At 42.2% G+C, this 19172-nt stretch overlaps 1 protein-coding gene across 2 annotated transcripts in view; it reads right to left on the reverse strand.

Moving 5' to 3' along the window:
• Positions 1–2912: 2912 nt before the first annotated feature.
• The window catches only part of SCGN (secretagogin, EF-hand calcium binding protein), a 28790-nt gene continuing 12530 nt past the window's right edge, over positions 2913–19172 (reverse strand). For both annotated transcript variants that reach the window (XM_085052392.1, XM_085052393.1), the window contains exons 4-11: positions 18788–18877; positions 17842–17898; positions 16869–16946; positions 7556–7611; positions 6017–6062; positions 5842–5901; positions 4891–4959; positions 2913–3524 (exon numbers count right to left, since the gene is read on the reverse strand). In XM_085052392.1, coding sequence (XP_084908518.1) covers positions 3396–3524; positions 4891–4959; positions 5842–5901; positions 6017–6062; positions 7556–7611; positions 16869–16946; positions 17842–17898; positions 18788–18877 — 585 coding nt within the window. In that variant the 3' untranslated portion in view covers positions 2913–3395. The remainder of the gene's footprint in view (positions 3525–4890; positions 4960–5841; positions 5902–6016; positions 6063–7555; positions 7612–16868; positions 16947–17841; positions 17899–18787; positions 18878–19172) is intronic.

Below are 19172 nucleotides of genomic sequence, written 5' to 3' on the forward strand. Positions count from 1 at the left end.
CAAGCAAAGGAAGAAAACCAACCATAAAATAGCAAATTTGGGAGCACCGTTCCCGTAGACCAATATGCCTGGGGCTGCTAAATGTGCTTTAGAAACACACCTATTAAATATGATAAGTCAGTTAAAAATTTATTTCAGTAGATTTGCATACTATGAAGGAATAGAAAACTGTGAATCCCTTATCCCCAGTTTTCTAAAGAAAAACACGAAAATTATCTTTGCAAACATTTTTGTTCACTTTCTGCTTTCAAATACTAGTTATCAAGATGCAGCCTCCCAAAAAGTGATAACCACAGAAATTGTTGCCGTTTTCATGTATCTAATGCAAAACAAGTATTTTTGTGTAAGCATTCAAATGTGAAATATTTGCTCGATTTTTGTACATTAGAGTACATAGGAGTACCCTTCAAATTTGCAAAATGGAAAACAGCTATACTTTGTCAGATGCATTGCCCAGCTTTATATCTACGGGAATCTAAAAGGTTGAAATCATCAGAGCCAGAGACCAAAGGGCCTTATACATCATTTGTTATTGAAGTGAAAATAATAATAAAAAATAAAATAGAAAACCCCAAACCAAGCCGAACAAACAAAAAAAACCCCAACAAAAACAAAAAACAAAGCCAACAAGAACAAAAAACAAAGCCAACAAAAAGCTCTGCAAGCAAGGAACATGTCTTCTCTGCGTGAAGTCTCAAAATGACTGTCTCCTGCCTTAATGTTGACTTTCAGAGACTACAAATTTATAAAACCATGTCTCACTAGTAATTGCCTTGCTGACCTTTATGACATGGCCTTAAATCCCATTGCACCTGATATTTTGTTTTGCTCAGAGGGGAACTGCAGCTCATGGAGGCTGTAATCCCACTGGGATATGGCTCTCCCGTATGGTCCCTGCAAACAAGACAGAATGCATGCCTGTTTTCCTGCTCTCTGGTTTCTGGCCAGGACACAATAAAAAAATACAAACTCTCATGAGAATGGAAAACCAACTCACTAAAAAAAATCCTGAAACCCCACTCTCTGATCCCAAATTACTTTTTGCCAATGTTTTGTAAAATGCTCCTTTAAACTCACTTACTGGAGGCCATGCACTCACTTATTTAAAGCTAGTAGAACTAGTTGTGTGAAGCCTCTGGCAAAATCAGTATTTAGAAAAAAAAATATCCCAGACTTGTAGGAAAAAAGCAAAATACATTGCGACACTGACATCTCAAATTCATTACTGCTCAGTGTCTGTTGAATGAGAACTATTGGCTGTAGAGCATGTGAAAAGCATAAGGCTTCAGTAAAGAGGAAGTGTTGTATAATTCTTGAAATGAGAGCTGTGGTTATATAAAGTCTTTAGAAATTAGTTTTCCCTTTAGGTTAAGGGTTGCTGTATTTTTGGTGAGGCAGAACAGGATATGCTTGAATTTATACTTTAATAAATAAGACAAAGTTCTACTGATATGGGTAGGATTAAACAGAGGTGAAACAGAATAGACCTGCCATACTGAGAAATACAAATAGCAAAAAGATCTTACATATGTTGTGAAAATATGTTGTAGGGCATGGTACAGAAATTACTTCCATGTCCAAAGGAATAAAAACCGTAGTTTAGGAAAATAATAATAACAATTAAAATCGTATGAAGACTGAAGGTAGAGAAATAGAAGAATATACTTAAAGGCATAACTCTTTGTGCTGATCAGTCACATCCTACAACCTATTCGAGGTACAATAAAACAATAGCTGGTGATGTAGCCTGTTACAAGGTGTTCAAAGATGATAAAGCATGTCTGGTAGACAGCAGTGTGTGGGATTTCTCTGCTGGTGGTCCTGCACTCCTGACCACAGCTCTTCCCTTAGAGGGGCTGGAGCATCCATGAGTAAAACTGCATCCCTGCTGGCTTGAGGAGCTGCTGCTAAGGCCTGATTCCTTGTTTATGGCTTTTATGAACCATTGTAAAGTTCTCTTATTGTGGCTGTGATTTGTGTTGCTGCCAGGGCGATAAAAAGCTGTTTCAGAGCTTAAAGCCCAAGCTCTTTGCTGGGGTTAAACAAGCACTTAGCACTTGTTTGGTCTGTGAGATTATCATCAATGAAAATAGAAAATGAGCTAAGTTGAGTATGTTCTATAGAGCTTTATGTAATCAGTGTTTACATCTCTATTCATGTTGACTGAAGGCAATTTCTCATTAATTTTTGTAAAACTGAATATAATGGGAGGGTTTCATTGTGCTGCCTGGTGCAGAAAACATAACCAGAAAGACCTTAGTAGAGTCAAGTGTGGGTATGTAATCTGTAGGAGACAGAAATTGTGAAATGGGAGGAATTTTTGCCAACAACCCTTCCTCCACAATTTTCTCTTAGGAAATTAAGAAAGCGTTATATGGGCATGATGTTGTAGGTATGACACTTTCTGAATATTCAGGCAAAGCTGTTGGTATAGGGAAATATGTGGCACAAATTATGCTGCTGCCACTGGGCTCTGGGATTACACTCATGGCCCAGGAGTTATGGGAAGCTTTAAGTTTAATAAGGGTTATGAGTATCTACCAGCCCTACCAGACTGAAAAAAAGAAACAAGCATGTGTTGGAGCTTGCTCTCATCAGGCTTCTGTCCTTCCAGTTTTCCAGTTTATTGAAACCTTGTAGGTTATTTCAGGTTGGGTCAGAAGAGAAGTGTCCTCCAGAAGTGGTGTTACCCTGTGGCTTCATCCTCAGGGTGACATAATTTCCGGGTGTGTGTGATTTCCCCATGGAAAGGCTCTGTCATGTTTCATTGTACATTTAAACCCCACAACAGATAGGCATCACAAAACCTCTTGCCATTTGATGCATCTTACATGAAAGGCTACTATGTACAGTCTGCCAGCCTGTGGCAGATGGCTTTCTGTACATAACACATAAACTTTGATGTTACTGAATTTCTGTAATTGCCATTTTATTTCTGCACAAATACACTGTGACCCATCCAATATTTAAAATGCACAAAGCACAATGTTCACCAAAGTAATGACTTCACACATACAAAGTGACCATCAGAAACACCTAGTAGCTGCACTCTGAGAGCACTGAGGGGATGTTTTTGAGGAGATGCTTGTTCCTATCCTAGGAGACTGGGCAGGGCAGGGCAGTGTTTCATGAGGGCAGAAGAACAACACTCTCTTTTCTGAGCAGCTCATCTGCTGGTGGGCAGAGACATTGCTAAGGGGACCCACAAGTGGCAGAAGCAAGTGAACACCACAAAGGAATTGGTGGAGTGAGGAGGCTCCTGTGCAAATCCCACTGTCCACCCTGGTAGCACGGTGCCTCAGCTCCCCATTGCTCACACAGCAGCACAGACACACTTCTACGAGGAGCAGCAGGCAAATCTTTCAAGGGAAACACAACCACAAGCACTTTCCCAGCTATGGGTTAATTTTCAGCCCGAGACACAAAGCTAGTTCAGATTTCTGAATTTTCCCATCCTTGTTCACATCACAGTGGTTGAGCAGGATCTGGCGGAACTTGTCCAGGTCCACTCCACTAATGCTGGGCTGTGGGCAAAGAGAAAAACAGTGCTGAGAGAGAAAATGGCTTTGGATTTCCCCAGCTTGTAAAGCAGCCCACCATGTAGCAACCGGGAAATCCACCCAAGGAAGAGTGACCAAAAGACCCCACATCAGCTCATAAACTGCGGGGAAGCAAACAGAAGACGGGGAAAGTATGCCCTGCAAAAGCAGAAGGGGCATGGGACAGTGAGTAACTGTACAGAAATGCACCATGACTTTTCTGCTCAGTCAAGGCCATCAGTATCTGAGCCATATAAGAGAAAACTTCAGAAAGTTGCGCAATGCAGATCCCTGCTCTACCTAACCTGGGCTTTCATCTGGTTTCATCTGGTTTCCTCTCTCAAACCTGCTGTTCAAGGACTGATGTGACATTTCTGTCAGCATACTCCTATTTTACAGGATAGTCAGCAACGTAAAAACATCTTTTGTGGACCAAATTGATACTGAAGACACATTTTATAGGCACACAGTCTGTATGCTCCCAATACTGTACTGTCTGCTCTGCTTCCCACTTTCTCAAGAGGGGATCAAATTCAATTGCACAGCTTGTGGTGTCCAAGGACAGTGCTGATGAAGGCTCTTAGGCAAAGTACAAACTTCCCTCCTTTACTCACACTCACAGAGAGCACAAATCCAACCTCCTGCCTGTCTCCACACCCTTCCCTGCACACTACATGTCCAGAACACACATACAGCCATCAGCACACAGCTGCCATCCTCTGTTCTCTCCTGAATGGACATGGCAGCACAGACAGCCCTGTGCCAGCTCACAGTGTGTGGAAATGCAACAGCTCAGGCTCAGAGGAAGCTAAAGATCAGATTCTGTTTGGGTCAAAATCTCTATCTTGGACTGCATCTGGAAACTCAAGACAATCCAATGAAGAAAGATTCTTCTGTCCATCAGAAGCTGAAGAGACACACCCATTACAGTATTCTGGCTTAGAGATAAACCTCAAGTTATTCTCAAGTGCAGCCCTTGAGATAAGCTAATGAACCATGAGGTCATTCTGGTGAGAACCACATCCACAGGGAAAAAAGAAAGAAATTGTGATGACTCATCCATGTCAACAGTTTGTCATGCTGTAACATCTGCCTAATTTGAAGCACAAACTAGAAAGGACCTTTTTAAAATACAGTTGCTGAGGGAAGATATATTAATTAGTGAGGCAGAATTTTTGTGATACAGTGAAATGCTCTACAGTATATATGCTGAGATGTGACCTTCCCTTCTGCTGATGATCAAACTAAAATTTGACTCTATGCTCTTACTAGTGTCTCTGTGTACATAGCATTTCCAAAAGCACTGATCTTAAAGAAATACAGAGATTAACAAACAGAGCCATGAAGATACCTTGACAAGTTCCATCATGTCTTTGACAAACCCATCCACTTCTGGGCCTTCAAGTGCTCCTGTTTTACTCTGAAAGAAGGAATAAACAGCAAAACTCCCCAGTGAGTCAAAACCACTACAATGTTTACCACCACCTGGTACCACCAGTACCACCACCTGGTCACCAAGATTTATAGCATAAATTTCACAGAATCATAAAGTGGTTTTCATTGGAAGGGACATGAAAGATCATCTAGTTTTAACCACTCCACTATGGCCAGGGATGTCTCCCACTAGCCCAGGTTGCTCAAAGCCCCATGCAACCTGGCCAGGGATGGGAAATCCACAGCTTCTCTGGGAAAACCTGTTCCCGTGCTTCAGTACCTTCACAGTAAAGAATTTACTCCTAATATCTAATATCTAAGATCCTTCTCTTTTTCCCAAACCATCTCTTCCCACCACATGAGAGCAATGTCTCTAAACATCCTGAAGGAGTTGTGTGACTGTCAGAAGTGGCACTGAATTGCTGATGTCTAACAGGCAGTTAAATGGTTGTGTCTGTCCTGAGCCAGGCTCCCTAACCAACCATGGGTTCAATATTGGAAGGGAGTTTATTTTTCAATGTGGTGTTGATGCAAGTCCTGAACTCCCAGAGACTGTGGGAGCTAAAGCCATCACTTCCTCTGCCTCCCTTTCATCTCCTGCAGGAAAACTGCTAATGCAGCAGCACTGGCCATGGCAATGGGGAGAGTAAAAATGGGTCATTGCCACAAGATCTCTGAGCACTGCTCCCCTCTGTCCCTACTTTATCACTCCTACTCTGGCATCTGGGCCCATGGACCATGGTCTTGGGCACAGCTGCTGCTCCTGAGTGACTCCAACAGCACCCAGCAGGATAAAGATGTCTCAGCAGCACATGCTAAATCTGTCATTTACAAACTGCGAGGAAATTAACTGCCTCACGGGACTCACAACATCGTAGTGTGCAAAGATCTTCTCAAAATCTCTCCTCCTTTCTTCTGTGCTGCAAGCCTGAATAGAGAGAGGACAAATAGAAGAGAAATTAAAGCAAAAATTTCAAGTTTGGGCTCAGGTCATCTTAGCTGAGAGAGACAGGATAAATGCATCAAAAATTAGTACTACTTACATCCATTTTAAACTGTAGAAGGAAATTTTCCTGGAGTGCCAGAATCCTGAATGGAGAGATTTAAATTATGATCTTTTCGCTTGATCATCTGCACACAAACTACTCTGAGGTCTCCTTGTTTGTAAATCAAAGGGATGTTAGATTACAGGCCTATAAAAAAGAAAATTGCCTGTGGGGTTATTTACAGGGTGCTGTTGTGGGAACACATGCCTTCTTCCCTGTCTGATGGGGCACAGAGGGTGCCCTTTGGCTCACCACAAACATGCCTATTAGCACTATTGCTTCTCCCAGAGCATTTCTGGTGGTCCTGCACAACAGAGGGTGTCAGCTTCCGAAGCAAGAACTTCCAGACAAGCCTTGTAACTGGATTCCTCGTAATTCCTTGCAACTGGATTGCTGTGCTGCATTAAAGGAAGAGTGATTTATGATTCTCTGTTGGAGGGAGACTTAACGTGGTTGTAAAAGTAAAGGACAAAGTAATACTAGCCTGTGCACCAAGACTGGCAGAAGTCCTCTCTTTTCATCTCCTAATGCCTGCCAAGCACTGATAAACCCTTCTCTCTCTCCAACTGCTCTGCTGACCCTGAGGTTTTTAGAGCCCATGGCACAGGGCATGCTGGGCTGTGCCTGCACATGGAGGGACTTGGAGTGTGAGAAATGTGCTCAGATTGGAGGACAGTCTCAGATGGCCTGGCTCCCAATAGGGAACTGTATTTAAGAGGAAATTGTAACAGCAACCCCCTTTAGATATTCCCCATCCTGCCTCTGATTCCCCTCATATATTCCATGGCCAAAGGGAACCGTTGCATGCACTGCAGTTATTTGTGCTGGCATTTGTCATGATCCCAATCAGAAAGTAACAGTGGCAAACCAGCACCTCTCTCCCCTCGTCATCGAAACTGGTGTTTTAAAATTGTATCTGCACATTTAAAGTCTTATCCAATCAATGCACGTGCCTTTACAAAGAGAAGCATGCTCTCTATCTGTAGGAAGTGAAAATAATCTAAAAGCCTCTGAGGCATCAAGGACAGAAAAGACACAGAGGCCCATGACTGAGTTCACAGCTTCATTCACAAGCATGTCACTTTGGCTCTCCAAATTCTTTCTTACTACCAGTGCCAAACTCTTTTGTGGTGGCACTTTTATTATTCAAAATGCAGTAAAAATGCATTGCAACCCCTGCTGCACATAATGATGAAAAATAAACTCATGTCTGTGACCCTGTTGAAAGGATTGTCATCCTTCTTTTGGAGAAACAGACCCACTGGTTGCTTTGCCACCTGCTGGAAGCATCTCAGAGGTAGCACTGATCATGCCAGAGCACAGTGATGTTACAGACAGGTCCTGGCATTGCTCCTATCACTGGCTCTAGATTCTCAGACTATTGCAATGGGGACCACATGTTGGAGACCTGGGATCCGAGCAGATTTAATTCAAAAGGAGGTAGAAGTCAACTGCACGTCCCTAGAGGGAGAACATCACTTTGCCTGGATATACCACTGGGAGCTGAGAAAGCCCATCAACATTATTAAATCCTACCTTGCCAGGTCATTCAGATCCAACCGTCCATCTTTGTTTTTGTCAAAGATTTTCATCTATAAATCAAGAAGGCAGAGATAAAATAGATGGGCCATTAGGAGAACACACATACAAAACATGCCAATATACATTTTGCTCTGTCCTGTGCCCTCCCCTCTGCTTGCTCAGGGTGCTTTTCCAAACCTCAGGCAGCGTGGCATCCTGTGCTAGCACCAAGTGCAAGAGTGGCACTAGGGAATGGCAAAACCCGGCAGCTTTCTGACAGCAGCAACCCAAGGCAATCAAATACCAGCATGGCTCTCTTCCTGCCTTACATAGCGATAAAGCTGGTCTGCAGCAAATACCTTCAGAAACTAAATACTGACATTGACTTGGCCCCAGAAAAAAAAATGCCGAAAAAATGCCAAAAAATGAGGGGGAACTTCTAAACACTTCCAGCTGAACTCCATCCTTACCTTTGACTGTTGCTGTGGCTACTGAGCAGCTGAGGTGTAAATGTCACGCTCTAATCAGCACTCAGGTCAGGATTTTACACCACTAAAGCTGTGGGGTTTGCTTGGCTTAAGGCCTGCTGTCAGAATGCACTAAAACTGGGAAGAAGGTTCAGGCTGTGAATATCAGGAGCTTAATCTGTGTGAATTCAAAACTTATTCTTTCCCTTTCCTGATTAGCATAATTTTGATCAGCCCTCACCAAAAAATATTTATTTACTTGTTGTGCTTGGTTCTGCATTTCTCTTCAAGGCACAAAAAAGGGTAAGTTACAAGAAAAGGGGTGGGGGGATGTTTAATGAGTTGCAAACCAGAATAACTCATGGCTCAAAGGTCTGGGGAAAATATATTTCACATTGGGGTGATGGGGTGGGGCAGATTCTTTGCCTTTTTCATCAGTGCTGCCTCTTCCCTGTCCCTTGCACAAGGGCAGGCAGCCATGCTGAGGACAGCAAGTCCATGGTAAACCCTACATTTAGATGGAGATTCTGCAACAGATTGTATCCCATTAATTGTTCTGAGTATTTTACACTACTGAGGTTTGGGTGGGATTTTTGAAGAGGCATTTGGTATGGGCTCACTTTTCTTCCCCCTGAAAGACAGTACAAAAGTTCTGTGAATGATTGAAGGCCCATAGTGAGATATTTGGAAAAATGACATCATGAGAGCCATGTGGGTGTTCAGTCACACAAGGAAAGTAATTTTCCCCATTTAACTGGCCTCAGACAAACATGTGCTCTGTGCACTGCCACTGAATGACAGAGGAAAGACTGCTGAATCTTCCTTTGCTCAAGAGATGAATAAAGCTGCCAAGATGTCCTGAGGACTTCCCTCTGGTTGCATCAGTCCAAGTTGTCCCTTTCCAGCTGATCTAACTTCTTGCATGCTGCTTCTTGCCCCATTAGCTTTCCCAAAGCAGTATGGCGCTTTTCCCTGGTCTCTGCTGGAGCTGCAATGGAACAAGGCTGAAGGAAGGGATGGGAGCAGAAGCTGCCTTTGCTGGTGCCACCAAGGGGAGAAATGTCCTTACAATGACAGCCTTCCACTGCCATCACAGAGATAAACCCAAGCCTTCAGTTCTTGGCTGATAAAGGAGTTATTCTGCAGGTCATAGAAAATGATAAATGTTCCTTCTAGAAATAAATAATCCCAGATAAGATTTCAAAAGCCTCTCTCCAAATAAAACATCAATGCCTTACCAGGTTTTGTCTGTTGTCTGAGGAGAGAAAGAAATACCCCTACTGCTTCACTTTTGCACACACTCCACCACAGGTGACTTTGCAACATCCATCTTACATCAATGCTCTAAAATATGCTCCCTAAAGGAAGCTTATGGAGACAACCCCTATTTAGAGGGCTAGAGAAAGTACCAGTGTGTGGATGGTGGGAAAACCATAGTCCTTGGGCTCTACAGTAACTTCAGTGCTTTTGAAAATGTCACTCTAAATCCCTTGGTTTAGGCCACAAAGGAGTATTAGTTACCTACATGGTCTGTAGGAACTCACCACAAAACAGTGCAGCTGGTGTGGTGAGAGAGGACAGCATTTGCTGGGAAAGGACAGCTTTTGGTGGGAAACAGAAGGCTGCCAGGTCAGGGCAGCTCTGGCTGAAGGCACTGGTCTTCATCAAAGATACAGTGTCCTTACCAAAACACACAAAAACTTACTGCCTGTAGCTTGGATTCTCCTACACTTTTCTGAGGTCCTGAAAGTGTGCTTTATTTTCTCACATTTCTGGTGCATCTCAGAATTACTGTCTTGAGACTAAAATTCGGTGCTTCAGCCTAGACTTCAAATTAAGATGTGCTTTTCCCTCTGTGATGCATCAGAAAAGCAAACACAGAATTTCTGGGAGAAGTTCAGCTCCATGATCACAATGTCCTGATCACCATACAAGCTCGCTGATAAACACAATGGCAGCTTACAGGACCAGGACAGAACTGGCAGTGTCCTATTCAAGAACCAGAATTGGGGCATAATATTAATTTCACATAGGCTTGTCTGGGACAAGTCTCAAGTCTCTTTTTCAGTGAAACATCTCCAGCCTCACCTCCTTTTCCAGGGAATAAATAAATAAGCATTTCAGCATAGCTGTCCTTGCCTTGGGACTTTATGTGTCCCACCTGCCCTGCATCTGCTCCACTTTGTGGGTGCAGCAAATTTTCGTGGTTTCAGAAGTTGCAAATAGCTGGGAGGCTGAAGAGTTTTGTGCATCCTTAATGAAACAGACTAGATTAGAGATGATGGTTTAGATGTGAAAGGCTTTCTGCTTCATTATCAATTTTGTGAGCATATAGTTTTCAACCCTATTAACTTCTGAACCCTTTACAGTATTCCTGCGGCAGTACAGACCCCATTAAAACACATTTAATAGAGAAATAATAAACTCCTTCGAGGATAGCTTAATGAAAGGAAACATCCTTCTCTTGCACCCTGTCTTTGAGCTTGATATTAAATTTTCAATGGCTGACCATGTCTACTAACAGCTAACCAGCTCCTGCCCCTGACCTCCTTCACTCAGCTCTGCAAGAGAGAATATTTTTGTTTTCTATTTGTTTGGCTTTCTTCTGCCATGACTACTCTGAATACCATTTTCAAGCATATGCAATGTTTTGATCATCCATACCAGTCAACAGAAAGAAAACAAAAGTCTGAGTGGAAGAGCTAGACCATGCTAATTCTTTCCCAGTGACTAACACATGAAAGTTGGGAAACATGTAGGGAAGATGGGCTAGTGTTCACTGAATTAGTTCAGGTACCACAGCTAATAAGATAGACCTAATCCTGTTATCTGGACAAGCGGAGTTCATGCATACCCACTACATGGCAATCGTATGCTGCATTACTTGGGGAACATCCTAGGGAAACATTTTTTAATTAAACTTTCAAGTTTCAAGCATGTGAGTGTTTGATCTGATCTGCTAATTGTGTGCATGAGTACACAAAGAATGACAGAGGGTACCTACCCCATGTGACAAAGCATGCATCATGGGAGAAACAGATAATTGAAATGGTTATGAGGTTGTTTCTAATTTAAACTTTTGCCTTCAAACACCATCTTGATATGTTAAATTTGATGGATTTTCAGTTTACACTCTTGAAAGGTATATTTACACTGCCAGGTTGATATGAAACATCTCAATGTGGTTAAGGACAAGGCCTGGCATGTTTAAATAGCACTCAATTTTATTAAAAGCTTTGTTGCATCTAGCAGTATGCTTTATAAAATGATGCATTTCCTTTACTGTCAAGCTACCCCATGTTTTAAAGTGTTTGCACAAATTAATTCACTGACATTTTAATGGCAGTGCACCGAGGGTACACCTCTGTTTGAACGTACTCTGAGGCACTCTGAGGCAGACAGAGAATATGTAAGAGCTTGGTTTTCAAATAAGAGTTGTTATGTCTCTGTTTTTTAAAGTGCAAAATCAAAACTGCCATTGGCTTTTAATTCTGGAAAGGAAATATCTCTGCTTTCCCAGTCCAGTGTTGTAAAGAAGGCCACTGAAACACCACAATATGACAAACACACACATTCTTTGAAGAGCAATATAAGACTATAAATCTGAATTATTTTCCATGACAGAGATAAGGAAAGAAGTAAACAACCAAAATAAATAGTTCTGTGCTCAGCAGACTCACAAAAACCTGCTTTTATACCTTATCTGGTTTCTTTGTCTTTGTGTGTAATAAAGTGGTACACTGAAAGAGTCTGTTTTGTTTGACCTTTTGACCTCCTACTCTTCCAAATATATTTTAATGTATATATATCATGGGCACCTATGCCCAACAGCTGAAACAAAAGTTGGGCAGTGAGTAGAGAGGTTATGGAGACTGCATAAAGACAGGCATAAGCCCAACCTGCAGGACTGTCTATGGCCTCTTTCTTTAGGGAAGGATGGGGTCACAAAGGCATTTGCAGAGTGGCAGGAGCGCCACCGCAGGTGGCTTCAAATTACCTTCAGGACAAATTGCCTTCAGGACAAAAGCTCAGTGCTCTGCCCAGCCAGATCACCTGTATCGTGTAGACAAGTCCTTTAGCACCAGATTTCTGTGAGTGTGTTGATTCCTAAGAGACCAAGGCATTATTTGTTGGGGTTTTCAAAAGCGTGGAGGCTCCTAAGTTCTGTTGGTTTTGATCTTCAGAAATGAAGTTTGAGTTTAAAAGGGATTTTCTGCTTCCCTTGAGTTATGCTACAGCAAGTGTGATGCAAAACTGGAGGTGACAGCACCACTGGCATTAAATTGAGAAGGGTCACAGGAGGCAAATTTGTGTTCATCAGCTGTGTGGGTCCTCTCAGCATCCTTATAGAGTTGCCTGCAAGGGAGGCCAGCATGGACCACTACCAGGAACAGAAAGGATGTGCAAAGACTGTGCCTAAGGCAACCAATCTTGTAGGCCACACTCCACTCCTACTGTATTTCTAGAGCTCTGGGAAGTTTGCTCAGTGCGTTCACAAACATAGCAAACTCTCTTTAGGCCTTTTTTCACTACAATAAATATTTGTCTTTCTAATATTACACCATTTCTTTGGTGGTCATAAGAGACTTCATTGACAAAGATATGCTAGCTTGACTAGTAAGGAGTTAAGGGTCTAAATCACCTGAATTTTCTGTGCTCTGGCTATTATTTCCCTGCATTAACACTGAGCACAGATAGACTTTCACAGCCATGGAACTGACCACACTGAGACCCCAGCATTATCCTTGCAAAGGGGACAGGCAGCAGCCACAAAAGCACCAGAAATCCCCCCAGTGTACAATGAAGGTAGCCCACAATGCATACTTGTGGGCACAGACCATCTTCAGTGAGAAGCCAACATCTTTCCCTTTGCACCAAGAAGATGAGGAGCTCTCAGCCACAGGCTGGCATGCTCAGGGCACATAGCTCAGTGCCCAGAAAAATCTTTGCAAATAAGCCCAGCAAAACCCTGACATCATTACAGATGGGAGAAACACCTATTCTGACTTCTTGGGGGTTAAGATTTCATCCTTAGTCATCACCATCTACAAGCTTTCAAATGCTGTAGCTCATGACCAATACTTGTTAAATTATTAGTGACTGCACTTACGTTATTGTCTCCCTAGATTATTAACCTGTGGTGGGCAAAGACGGCATGTTGGCTGGGCTAGAACTATCTTTACATTTTACAAAAATATAACAATGTTTAAATTGAAGGAGTTTTTTAATGCTGCATCTGACATTATCAACATAAGGCAAAGTAAAAAGTGAATGTCAGTGTTGCATGTGTCACTCTTTTGACAGAATATATAACTTAATTTGCTGAAGTTCGACTGAGAAAAGAGCTTGCAGACATTGGGATTACAAACTAGAAGTAACATGCTGCTATCTAGGAAGCTGTGGACTATCAGAAACCTTATCTTAAATCTAGTTAATATCCTGGCATTTACAATATCCTGCTTAAGCACACAGCTGTGTGCATGCACAGGTAGGGAATTTGTCATAAAAAAATTATGTCAAATGCATTCGTGAGATGAGTATTTCTAGGCTGAAACTTCACCAGGACCCAGAAACCTATTAACAGTTTGACTTCGGAGGCTGAAGGGTGGTGGGAGGGATTGGAAAATGCTCTTCTGCCATTATCATCCACAGTGTCCTCATCAAGAAGTGTCAGAGGGGCTGGTATTCATTCCTCCAGCTTGTGTTAATTCAGGAAGGCAGAAAATTCTCACCAAGCTATTTGAACCCTCCATCCATTTTCAGCTATGTTCATTCCGTCTCCCATAGCACACACTGCTGGACCTCTCTCGCCTCCCCTCAGTCCCCAAAGTCAAGCTGTTCATAGATTTCTGCACCCAGAACTGCACCTGACTATACATCTTCTCATGCAAGTGGGTGCATGTAAATAATTATTAATACATACTTAATGATTAATAATACAAACACATATCTATATAGGCATGAAAGAAACCAAGAACAGTGCCTACAAAGGGTCTCCCTCAGCACAGCATTGTCACTCCAATTCCCCCATGAATAGTCTTGAGAACTCAAATATTCTTTTGTGCTTTTCCCCAGTGGCTTTAGTGCTCTTTTAGATTTGATTTAGCAGACTCACAGAGCTTGTGCAATGCCGATGTGCTTGCTACCTGTTTTCTTTACAGGAGTTCATCACTTGTTCATCAAATCCCTGATCTATATCAATGTTCTCTGAAGAAAGAATGTCAAGGTCACAAGGAAACAGAATGGCCTCTTAAGAAGTGGCTGCTAAGCAACCTGATAAAGTGATGCTCTTTTCCAGAGACAGCCAATCTCTTCCAAAAGAAATAGTTTCTCCCTCTTCTCAGCCTTTTTTTTTTTTAAATGCAGTATGAGATCATTCATAGCAGCACAAGGGGCAAGAATTTAGCATGCTCTGGTTGGTTGATATGATATCAGCTCACACCGCTCACTGACTGCAAATACCCAGCACAGAACCATAAAATGCTGCCTTTTTTTCCCCTCAAGCCAGGGCTAGCCTCTTTAAAATTATAGTTTATGCCTTTTCCTCTTTATCTCTATCTCCAGAAGCCCTAGGGTCCACTCAGGATATCAGTAGCTGCTTAAGATGTTTGCAGCCAGCTGTGCACGAACAGAAAAAAGGGCAGGGATGTGTATATTCCTGTGGAGACAGATGGGTTTACAGCTCCTTGGGACACAGCTTGTTTCAACTGAATAATAATTACATTGGCCCTGGAAAGCCCTGAATTGGATAGATGGGCCACCCTGAGAGATCCTGTACTTGTGTGCAGCAGAAACAGGTCCTGGTCCCAAGGACTTTGTCCTCTAAAAAGATAAAAGAGTGGGAGAAAAGCAACAGGGGAGAGAAATATAAGTATGTCCAATCTGCAGTAAAGGAATCACTGCTGGTGGTTGCTAAAGATACAAAAACAAATTGTTGTCACAGTGGTGATGGTGGCAGAGTCCAGTGGCTGCAGGACTCTGCACTCCAGCTGCTCCTCACTCCATGTGGAAAGCAGAGAGAGAAAGCAATGAGTTGCCATTGCCTTGGACCTTGACATCAAATCTTTGCTGCTTAAGTCACTTCTCCCTCTTTAATCCAGCCATGCAAATGAAAGGCTGAATCTTTCTTCTCTCCTTGGAATTCTGCCTTCTTACTTCAGATAAGTTCCTATGCAATCATTTGTGCAGTGTATCTGATGCTATAGGATACTGCCCATGTGGATACTTTGTTGTTACACACAGAATTAATGTCCTCTATTTTATTTCAGGATATCGCAGGGTAAGATTATGCCTGTGGTAATTTCATACCCTGCCTTAGCTTTTGGGATCAGATGTGTTTATAAACATCCTTGATCTTCAGCTTAGAGAAAAGAATTGCAAAGAAAAAATAATCATCTGCCATGTCCTCATTTTCTAATAGCTGTTATCATCCCTGATTCTTTTGGCATTGCAGTTTGGCAAACCTTTGTCCTCAGGAGCCAAATTTGCATTTCAGACCATAGATTTCCCCAGATATACAAAGAATCCCTTTTCCCAGATCAAATCTTGTCTTCTAACATGGAGACTAAACTGCCTCTCTGGAGATACACAGGCATTCTAAAAGAAGCCATGGGAATAGAAACCAGACCTCCTGGCTCCCAGCCCTGGTCTGCATTGATACCTAGCTGCACTGGGGTATTGGAATCACAAATCTTTCTTGGGAAATTAAGGGGAAAGGAAAGGAGTTGGAGGAACCACCCACTGTCTACAAGCTTCAGCTCGCCTATTCCCCAACACCTGATCAGAGATTAAGCACTGGGGATGGAAACCTGAATGGAGCAGAATGAAAGCTATTTGCCACCAGCAAATGCTACCAGAAAGATTTCTGAGCTAGCTGTAATTTCTGGGCTTTTATTGTTTCCAAGCTCTGCCAGTTGGAAATAATTTCTGCAGCTGTCATTCCTCTCTCTTCACTGTCTTATAAATATGAAAAACAAAACACACAGTCTGTAACGGTACAGTTTCTCACATTGCTCTGAAGGGTCACATTTCTAGGCACACACACATCACACATACATAACATGGCATTGCAAAATATGTGGGCAGCTCCTTGTTTGCTTGCATACTAAGCTGGTTTTTAGGTAAAAACACAGATTTTGTGCCAAGAAACAAGGCAGTCCCATCTGAAAACCATTTAGAAAATTGTGGTGATAGATGTCTGCTAGTGGAATGCAAATTATACCCTTGAGAAAGGCATCAGAAATGAGACTTTTTTCCCCTTCTTTTCTTGTTTTTAGATGTTTAGACATAATAAGTTTCTCTGAGATCCAGGTGACTGATGCTAAACCTACACCAAATATTATGTTGTTGATTGCAGTATAAAAGCTATATTGTAATAAACCAGGCAGAGAATTGACACTTTCAGCCTCCCAGTCTTTCAGGGAAGCAGCAGGGAGCCAGCAATGCTTGCTAGGCTTTGCAGAGCAGAAAAGCCAGATACCTGCATGTCTTGGGTGCAAAAGGATTTGCTAGGAGGGAGGGAAGGAGGAAGTGAATGAGCTGGAGATCTGGCTGAGGCTGAAGATATCCTGAAGGAGGATGCACTTCACCTATATTTAAAGGGGTTAGGAGCTCAGCCTGCTTTGGTGTAGAGTCGAGCTCTTTCCTCATAAGAAATAGTTCAGCTCTAAGCAAAAATATTTGAAAAGCCTTCACAGCTGATGTCTAGTGCAAAGAACTGTTAGCAGCAGCGTGCACTAAATTCTCACAGGGATCTCTGATACACATTTTAAGAGGGCTTTTATGGCCCTACAGACTTTGACCCTAAAGGAGATTTTAGGCTGTTCTCTGATCTAAACAACATTAATTCTATCTTTCCTTACCATAGTATCAGTATATTCTTCCAGCTTTACTTCAGCAACCATCTTGTTATGCTGCAAAAAGAGATCTCGCAGGAAATCCTGTAGTAAGAAAAGAGAGAAATTTTACTCTCTAGAGTAAATTCAAGAAGTAACAGAAAGAAATTAAATTCAAATTCAGCAGGGTTACATGAATCTGGTTTTACATTCCTGGTTAGTACTAGTGTCTTTCATTTGACAAAGTTCAATTTTTTTTAGATGAAACTTTTTTTAATAAATTAGAAAATAACCAAATTTCCCCTGGGTAGGTATAATGGAGTGAGTCCTAATTAACTCAAAAAAATAAGTGAAGATAACATAAGTCCTGCAATACTTATTAACTGATCTCAAATCAAAATATTTGCCATTCAGCAAAACACTTAAGCATCCTCTTACATCATTGCGGGACATAGGCTGAAGACACACACTAAGACTTCAGCATATGGTCTGCAGCCCAGGGATGGAATTTTTGTGCTTGCTGGCTCAAAGTGTTTGAGTTATGGTTTCTGAACAGGCTCTTGCCTCAATAGCCTGAGCTTTAACAAAAAAATCAGTGTTCAGAAAATCTGCAGGTTCAGGATGAGATTGTGAAGAAATCCCATAGATAAAACACAATGGTTTTGGCTCTGTTTATCTGGCAGAGGTACATGTGCAAAGCCAAGGTGAGGCAGCACTTGTGGGGCCCACTGGATGCCTTGGGGTCACCAAGACAACTGGGGTCATGGGACGAGGCTAGGGGGAAGCAGAACATCAAAGGCAATAGCAAACCATCCTCCCTCCTGCAGGGCCCTGAGACCATGCCAGAAGGCACCAGTCCTTCAACTCTCTATGAACAACCCAAAAATGCCATTTGTCAACCACACAAAAAGGCAGCAAATGAGTAAAGCTGATGGAAGGGCTCCCATTGACATTAGTGAGCTGTAGGTCAAGCCCAAAGAGATTTGTTAGAATAACTTACTTTGAGTTCACCAGCTGAAATAAATCCACTGCTGTCAGCATCGTAACTGCGCCAGATCTGAATGGGGATAGATGATTGATATGAGCACATAAATATTGCAGTTACTTATCTGCTTGGTGATATATTGTAAAGATTCAAAGCAGAACTTCCATAATTAGCAAGCTGTTGCATTATCCAACATATAATTAATTGTAGATGAAATAAAATAAACTTTTCACACAATAGCTCTTACTCATACTTGGATGCTGTACATGCTACATGCTGCTATTGCATGTTAAATGCAGACACTGTCTATAAAAGGAAGACAATACTAAGAAACTGCTTTGCATTTCTTACCTAATTTGTACATGCAACTTCTTTTATTGCCCTCAGTCAAGGCCAGACACAACTGGCCATTGATCTGCAGAAGCCCCAGCTTGTATGTGAAATAAAAGTAACCACATGCGGTCTTGGAAAAATTGAAATTCTCTGCTGGGATACTTAGGGGCAGAGATCAGAGGGAGATTGGACAAAGTTATACGGGCTTGTAGACCCAAGTTATGGAGGTTTCCTCTCCATGCTCTGACAGTCTAATCTTTCAAGACGAAATGGGGGTTAAAATATGCCTGGTCCACCCTCTTGGTCTATGCTGAGCTACAGGTGAGGAGCTGCAGGGGTGAATTTATGAGTGGGGAGGTTTTGTCTGTGGTGGCATGACTAATATGTGGCTGAGAGCATTTGTGAAGTGTAATGAGCTCTCTGGGTACCCTTGGTCCAGTCCTAGCTACCACACCTCTGTTTTGCTGGTGTAAATAATGTAAAACCTTCTCTACCTGAACAGGTCAGAACGTGTTTTGGTTCCACAATACCATCTATTTCCCATGCTCTATTCTACAGAGGGCAGAAGGGTTGGTGTTGAAGAAGCTGCTGGTGTGCAACGGGGAGACAGCAATGTGGAGATACAGACCCGCATGAATTCCACACTGTTGTCCAAGGGAGCTTCCCGTCGGAAAAGCAGTAGGAAATTCTCATCATCCGGCAAGATCATATTTGCAAGCTGTATAAAAAACATTTAAAAAAACACCCACAACAAAAAACAAACCCACACCATGAAAGTAAAGAAAAGAAAAAACTTGGGTGGCTACTGAGCCAGTATGTGAAATATTAGTTTGGCATGTTTCTCCCTTGGAAATAAACTCCAGACCAAGAGATCTGGCTAATGTAATACTCCATGAGTCACGTCCTCCACACCCAGGTTCTATCTTCCAGATCTCCTAAGTCTGCCATAGGTCCTAATCATAGAATGGTCTGAGTTGGAAGGGACCTTTAAAGGTCATCCAATCCAATCCCCC

Source organism: Lichenostomus cassidix, chromosome 2 (genome assembly GCF_008360975.1).
Source record: "Lichenostomus cassidix isolate B80296 chromosome 2, HeHo_3.0, whole genome shotgun sequence".
In the NCBI taxonomy this organism is placed as follows: Eukaryota; Metazoa; Chordata; class Aves; order Passeriformes; family Meliphagidae; genus Lichenostomus; species Lichenostomus cassidix.